This window comes from Oryza glaberrima, chromosome 7, assembly GCF_000147395.1.
Source record: "Oryza glaberrima chromosome 7, OglaRS2, whole genome shotgun sequence".
NCBI lineage: Eukaryota > Viridiplantae > Streptophyta > Magnoliopsida > Poales > Poaceae > Oryza > Oryza glaberrima.
Genome location: NC_068332.1, coordinates 7,055,585 through 7,062,525, shown reverse-complemented (window position 1 = coordinate 7,062,525; position 6,941 = coordinate 7,055,585). Strand labels below are relative to the sequence as shown.

General features: G+C 42.5%; 2 protein-coding genes across 2 annotated transcripts; both read left to right on the top strand.

Annotated features, from left to right (window-relative positions):
- On the top strand, window positions 1-2,070 carry LOC127779279 (40S ribosomal protein S12). Its single transcript, XM_052306010.1, has 5 exons — window positions 1-69; window positions 161-218; window positions 1,078-1,363; window positions 1,656-1,721; window positions 1,814-2,070. The coding sequence occupies exons 2-5, from the start codon at window positions 214-216 to the stop codon at window positions 1,871-1,873; spliced, it is 417 nt and encodes a 138-aa protein (XP_052161970.1). The 5' UTR covers window positions 1-69; window positions 161-213; the 3' UTR covers window positions 1,874-2,070.
- Window positions 2,071-2,619: 549 nt separating this feature from the next.
- Window positions 2,620-6,498, top strand: LOC127779277 (glycerol-3-phosphate dehydrogenase [NAD(+)], chloroplastic). Its single transcript, XM_052306007.1, has 8 exons — window positions 2,620-3,156; window positions 3,291-3,396; window positions 3,486-3,687; window positions 3,919-4,006; window positions 4,374-4,521; window positions 4,614-4,763; window positions 4,849-4,998; window positions 5,632-6,498. Exons 1-8 carry the CDS (start codon window positions 2,696-2,698, stop codon window positions 5,644-5,646), a joined length of 1,320 nt encoding a protein of 439 aa, XP_052161967.1. The 5' UTR covers window positions 2,620-2,695; the 3' UTR covers window positions 5,647-6,498.
- Window positions 6,499-6,941: the final 443 nt, after the last annotated feature.

Below are 6,941 nucleotides of genomic sequence, written 5' to 3'. Positions count from 1 at the left end.
CTTCCCCACCTGTCCTCCTCGCGAAAACCCTAACCCTCCTCCTCCTCCGCCGCCGCCGCTCTCCCCAAGGTGGCGGCGCTGCCCTTCCCCTCGTTCTTCTTCCTCGCATCTGCTTCCCTCCCGATTTGCTTCTAATTGCATTTCTCTTTCGTTTCTGCAGATCCCCCCGTCGTCGTCGCAGTCGGCCCCTCGGGTCTTTCGAGCGCAGGAGACATGGCGTAAGTTTCCCCCCGCACCGAAATCTGTGCGACCCCGCTCGCTTCATAGTTGATATATTTTTTTCTGTTGGTCTGGCTGCTGATGGATGGCGTCTGAGAAATGGGTTGTGCTCCTAGCGGTTTTGCGGGATCATGCCCTTGCTGTTCGTGTTCTGTTTTTTGTTATGGAATTGTGAGGGTTGCGGCTTGTTTTGACTTCTTGATTCAAGAACCCTTCGAGTCTTCAGCTTGTCTGTAATGTTGTGCGATTGGAAAGCTGTCATGCTCATGTGGCTCGTATTTTAGCGAAAGCGTTATCTGCCATGGATGGGATTGAAATTTATGCTTTAGGAATTCTTTAGTTATGCCTGTAATATAGTTTTGCAAGCAGATTTCTGGTTCATACTCAGAAAAAGACCAAACTTCTGGGGACGAATCTAGACATGTGCTTGTCCAGATTCATTTCCAGAAGTTGTTTTTTTTTGGACGGAGGGTGTACATGGTAACATTAAGTAGATAGAACATACGGCCAGATAGAAAGAAGGCTTAAATGCTTTCTGAATTAGTTTTTGTTCGTTAACCGAGTTTTTCTGGCTGAGTGGGGGCATATTATTAGTTTTCTTTTCTACATTTGTCCTCGAATTGTTTTGTTTTGCTTGAATTCGGAAAAACCTAGCTTTGTGCACATCATGGCTATATATACAGTGGGAAATGTGACTTTAGCTTATGTTGCTTATGTTTACTCAACTATTTTGAGAGTGCAGCACCATATATTGTCAAACTACTTGGAACTCAATTATCTAAAGAGCATTTCCAGTAGAACAAAACTAAAAGGAAAACATGTTGCTACCTTGTTTACTAAGATTAAGCATCCATGCAGGGAAGAGACTCCAGTTGAGGCCCCACCTGCCCCGGTTCTTGGAGAGCCGATGGACCTGATGACTGCTCTGCAGCTCGTGATGAAGAAGTCAAGCGCTCATGATGGGCTCGTGAAGGGGCTCCGTGAGGCGGCCAAGGCCATTGAGAAGCATGCCGCTCAGCTTTGCGTGCTTGCTGAGGACTGTGACCAGCCTGATTATGTCAAGTTGGTCAAGGCACTCTGTGCTGAGCACAATGTTCACCTCGTTACCGTGCCTAGTGCTAAAACTCTTGGCGAGTGGGCAGGGGTGAGATACATTACTCTTCTATTAGTTGTACCTTGTCAATTGTTATACTGTGTTAATCTGATGTCTAGGCTGCTGGATAAGATTTTTTGATTTAGTCTTCTGATATTGACTACAGTTTTACCAGCTCAGTGTAAAATGTGCTATTTAATTTTGTAGTCCTTTATCAAAATTTTAATTTTATTTTGTTGTTGATATTGTTCTGCACCTCTCCTTTCTGCATATCTTCTGATTACAGTTGTATGTAACTCTTGTTCATCTGATTTAACAATATCACAACAAACGTTGTTTGCAGCTTTGCAAGATTGATTCTGAGGGCAAGGCGAGGAAGGTCGTAGGCTGCTCCTGCGTCGTTGTCAAGGTAGATAATTGATTACCCACCATACTACTTCAAACATCGTTTTGCCATGTTTGGCATTTGGTAATGTTTGCTTGTTCTTCCTCATTTACCAGGACTTCGGTGAGGAGTCAGAGGGCCTCAACATAGTCCAGGACTATGTCAAGTCTCACTAGATATAGCGATCCCGATATCCAGAACTTGTGCTTGACATTGTGTACTTTCCTTAAAATTTTGCTTGGTTCTGTGGCTTGCTAGGAGATAAGAAAATTTTTGTGGTGTGAGCCAAGGTGATATGAGCAATTTGGACCTCTGAACTTTATGTTACTGTGCTGTATCAGCTGTTTATTTATCCGAAATCATCATGAGCTGAGGATCTGTTTGCCCATTATTTTCAGTTTGGTATTGTTGTTCGATGAGGTTTGCATGGTATGTGATATTACATCAAGGAAATTTTCGCCAACTGTGAATAGGTGTACCATGTTTGGACAACTAAAGCAGGACTCTGCGTGATCACGCTGAGATGAGAAATATTTACGATTTTCATGGAAACAAGAACGTTGGCAAAGACGATTTTATTTCTCCAAAGACAATTTGATACACCATGCGACTAATTTATCGAATTGTCTTTGGATTTCGATCTTCTAGGGGTTACAGTTTTCCCGTTTTGAGCCAAAATGCGAGCGGCCAGCCCCAGTGATCTCGAAAATCATTTGAATTTCGACACAAATCAAACTGTTTGCGTGGAGACCTGCGTTGTTTCGGGCTTAAACGAGAACCCCAATGACATTAATTTTGAAATTTGACTCAAACCGAACGGTTTGGTGATATCCGAATTTTCGGCAACGAAATTCCATGAAATTCGAGCGAATTTGTGAACTGATATCTTCCCCGCTTAGCCCGAATCTCGATGAAATCTCAAGAGAGGGAAAGGCGGGAACGGATAAGATAGCAAATCTCCCGAGCCGCGCAAACTTCTCCTTCTCCGACTCCGATCCATGGCCGCCGCCGCCGCCGCCACCTTCCTCCCCCACACGCCCACCCCGCGCCGCCGCCTCGCCGTCGCCGTCCACTCACCGACGCGCCACCGTCTCTCCCTCGTATTCTCCGGCCCTTCCGACGGCGCCCTGTCGGTGGCTGCGGCGGAGAAGGCCGACGCCGGTGAGGAGGCGGCGGCGTCGGCCCCGCGGGGCGGTGGAGGAGGCGGAGGAGGAGGGAAGGAGCGGCGCCGCGTGGTGCGGAAAGCGTGGGAGAAGCTTGTCCGGTGGTCCCGGTCCTGGCGGCGGCGGAACCGGAGCGACGTGGTCGAGACGACGCGCAAGGTGGTGGTGCTCGGAGGGGGCTCGTTCGGGACGGCCATGGCGGCGCAGGTGGCGGCCAAGAAGGCCGACCTCGAGGTCTCCATGCTGCTCCGGGACGACCTCGTCTGCCGATCCATCAACCACAGCCATATCAACTGGTGGGTACAGCTCCAATCTCTCATTGCCCCCCACCATTTCTTTGATTCATTTGAGAAATAATATCTTATCATTCTAATTCTGGTGATTAGATTTCTTGCTGAAGCTAACTTTCAGCTTCTTCAATTTGTCTCAGTAAATATTTACCAGACCACAGGTTACCAGAAAATATCACTGCAACAACTAGTGCTAGTGATGCTTTAGCAGGAGCTGATTTCTGCTTCCATGCTGTCCCAGTTCAGGTATTCAGAACAGTTCATTACAAATCACTGTTCAGTGCAATGGGGGTTCCCTTCCCTCTTGTGACTCTTGAGGTTTCTTTTTGTGGCAGTTCAGTTCATCATTTCTCGAGGGTATTTCAACACATGTTGATCCGAAGTTGCCGTTCATTTCGCTTAGCAAAGGGCTGGAACTTAACACCCTTCGGACGATGTCTCAAATCATCCCTCAAGCGCTGGGGAATCCTCGCCAACCGTTTATTGTTCTGTCAGGACCTTCTTTTGCAGTCGAACTGATGAACAAATTGCCAACAGGTTTAGTAAGATCATTTCTTGACAAGTTTAATCTTCTCTATGTCATGCTCCCTCTTGCTTGTTTGGGATGCAATGTTAATTGGCACCACTTCATGTTTTTTTTTCTTTCTGTTTTGCTTGTCTTTAGTAATTGTGAGAATGCCCAGCTCTGGCACTTTCTATAAAGAACATGGAACGTCTTTATTTACAATGAAGGAAGAAACCTCATAGTTATTCAACTTTACATGGCAGCTATGGTGGTGGCATCGAAGGACAAAAAGTTGGCAGCTGCTGTTCAGCAGCTGTTGGCCTCACCGAATTTGAGGATAAGCACGTCAAAGTAAATATTACTAACCATTGGCCATATATAAATGCTGATCACTATGTAGCCGAGAATTCTTTTATGTAGACCAAGAACTGTATCTTCTGTTCTGTACTTCCTCCGTTTCATAATGTAAGTCATTCTAGCATTTCCCACATCCATATGGATATTAATGAATCTAGATATATATATGTGTCTAGATTCACTAACATCCATATGGATGTGGGAAATGCTAGATTGACTTACATTATGAAACGGAGGGAGTAATAATTTAGGAATTCAGACAAGCAACATGGTATCACTTAGTTTAGTAAAAATGACGTACATTGAATTTAGCTATGCATTCATGAGAAAGAATACTTGAATGTGACTTGTGATGCTTCAGTGATGTTACAGGTGTAGAAATTGCTGGTGCACTTAAGAATGTTCTTGCAATAGCAGCAGGTATAGTAGAAGGCATGCATCTTGGAAATAACTGTATGGCGGCCCTTGTTGCTCAAGGCTGTTCAGAAATACGATGGTTAGCAACAAAGGTGTGAGATACTTTTATCATCTGAATTTGATCTTTGAAGGATCAACTTACGAAGTTAACTGATTCCTTTTTTTTCCCCCAAACAATCCGAAGATGGGAGCAAAGCCAACAACCCTTTCTGGCTTATCTGGCTCAGGTGACATCATGCTTACATGTTTTGTCAATCTTTCACGAAATAGAAATGTGGGACTGCATCTTGGTTCTGGTGAAAAACTTGACGAAATCATGAATTCTATGAATCAGGTCTGAAGCATTCCTGCTATTGAATCAACTTTTGCATGAATATTGCCACCATACATAGTTTTAATATATTCATCTCACTGTACAGGTCGCTGAAGGTGTATCAACTGCTGGGGCTGTCATCGCATTGGCTCAGAAGTATCATGTAAAAATGCCAGTCTTGACAGCAGTAGCACGGATAATTGACAATGAACTAACCCCAAAGAAGGCTGTTATGGAGTTAATGAATCTTCCACAGGTCATATATTTAACTTCATGTTTGATTCTGTTCTTCATGATAAACTATTTTATCCTGCAAACATAGCCGTCAAAATACTTGCATTTTAATACAGTTACGCAGAAAGGACTTCACATTTAATATAGTTAAGATCATTCAGATCCCTCTTTGATTTCGCTGGCTGCTAATTAGCATTTGGTCATCAGTAACAAAGTAAATGTCAAGCATGCATGTTGTATAAACCATGTGAAGCGTATCTCTTGCAATGTCTTCAAGTTTTGCTCAAGGTCCTTTAATAGTTATATCCCATCGATAACATTTTCATAATACAAAAGAAATTAACATCCTTTGGCCTTTGTAGAATAGGTATTCACATTTGTGATTAACTCTGTGCTAATAGGTTTACACTTTGTAACTAAGTGTAAAAACACATTTTCAATTATTTATCTCCATCATACTCATGGTTGATCCAGCAACCTACAATAAATCTGGATGGAAATCGATCTTGCATTTTTATTTTTTTTAAAAAAATCAGCAATTACACTAGCAACCAGATTCTGGACTGCTACTTGCTTTTAGCAACCGTGCTCCATTATTTCCTGAGTCATAAACCTGTTAGTATGGAATGACAATTTCTGTAACTTTGGTTTACAGGTTGAGGAAGTATAACAGCAATCTAATGGAATGATTTAACTGACTCTGCCGGCCGCCTGCTGCACTCAAATTAAACTAATAATATGCTCCAAAATGGGCTTCTCCGTGTTTGATCATCTACATATTCAGAAGATGTTCTCTTCTCTCTCTTAATCCATTTGAGCTTTCAGATATGAAAATAGTATTTTTACACGAGAAAACGAAGGCGTGTGCACGCTCGTATGCACAGACAGAGAGAGGATATAGTTTATAGCACCAGAAAGAAATAGGACAAGGTCCCATGCCTGTTGTCCGAAAGAAGACCACAGTTTTGTTTCTGATCTTTTTAGAATCATTTGATCTATAAATATGATTTTTCTTACTATTTTTCTTCTGTATCGAAAACATGCAGTGAATTTTCTTCAATTTTAGAGGTGCAATATCTTACCGAAAACATTTTATTCATTCAACGAAAACTTGCTCATGGAGAACTAGAAAAACATTGAAATTAATGAATGAGGAAATCAAGTTATCATTATCTGATTATCTGTGATATAGGAGTATTTCTTATGCATTGTGTGTTATGTGTTGCATAAATTACAACAACATTTTGTGCGAAATTTCATTTATGTACTTTACATACCAAATGTTGCTTATAAGAGTTATACTCACAAAAGTCACACCTCATTTTTCTAAACATTTTCCTATTTTCTATCATGAGCTTCAATAAATTTGCATGGAACAGTGCCGACCATAGTCTTGCTTGCCCTTTCCCGTATGAGCCTTACCAGGAAATGAGCCAAGAGCATTGCCTTTTCTTTTAATTGAAATCCAAAACTACAAAGAAACTTCCTCTTGAAATTTCATTCATGTTCCTTACTTACAAAACACTGCTACAGTAACAAAAGCCATACCTCGAATTTCCCCTTTTGTCACCAAATCTTAAGATAGCCTGCAACTTTGCTCAAATAGAGACAACAAGCAACCCAACTGAACAATGAAACACAAGCATTGCTACACAGAGAAGGAAAAAAAAAGATGCAGTGACACATGGCAAAGCAGCCAAAAGAAAAAGGCCAAAAAAGAAACGAAGTGTGACTAACAAAATACCAAAAAGAAAAGAAAAAGAGATAAATCTTTCTCTTTTTACGAAAGAGAAGAAGAAAAAAAAAACCTGGAAGCAGAGGGCTGGCGGCCCGGGCCCACACCACCTGGATACCGAAACGCCCTCGGAACGATCCCAGCCGTCGGATCCCGCCTTATCCGCCCACGTGTGCGTATCGGATTCACCCAACCCCCTCTATAAATAACCCCCTCCACCCCACCTCTTC

Bases quoted from the DNA above. Each gene is read 5' to 3' on its own strand.
- LOC127779279 (XM_052306010.1), top strand. The intron at 1,364-1,655 runs GTGAGATACATT...CGTTGTTTGCAG, and splicing joins CTCTTGGCGAGTGGGCAGGG to CTTTGCAAGATTGATTCTGA. The intron at 1,722-1,813 runs GTAGATAATTGA...CTCATTTACCAG, and splicing joins GCTCCTGCGTCGTTGTCAAG to GACTTCGGTGAGGAGTCAGA.
- LOC127779277 (XM_052306007.1), top strand. From the start codon at position 2,696: ATGGCCGCCGCCGCCGCCGCCACCTTCCTCCCCCACACGCCCACCCCG. The intron at 3,688-3,918 runs GTTTAGTAAGAT...TTTACATGGCAG, and splicing joins GATGAACAAATTGCCAACAG to CTATGGTGGTGGCATCGAAG. The intron at 4,522-4,613 runs GTGTGAGATACT...AACAATCCGAAG, and splicing joins TACGATGGTTAGCAACAAAG to ATGGGAGCAAAGCCAACAAC.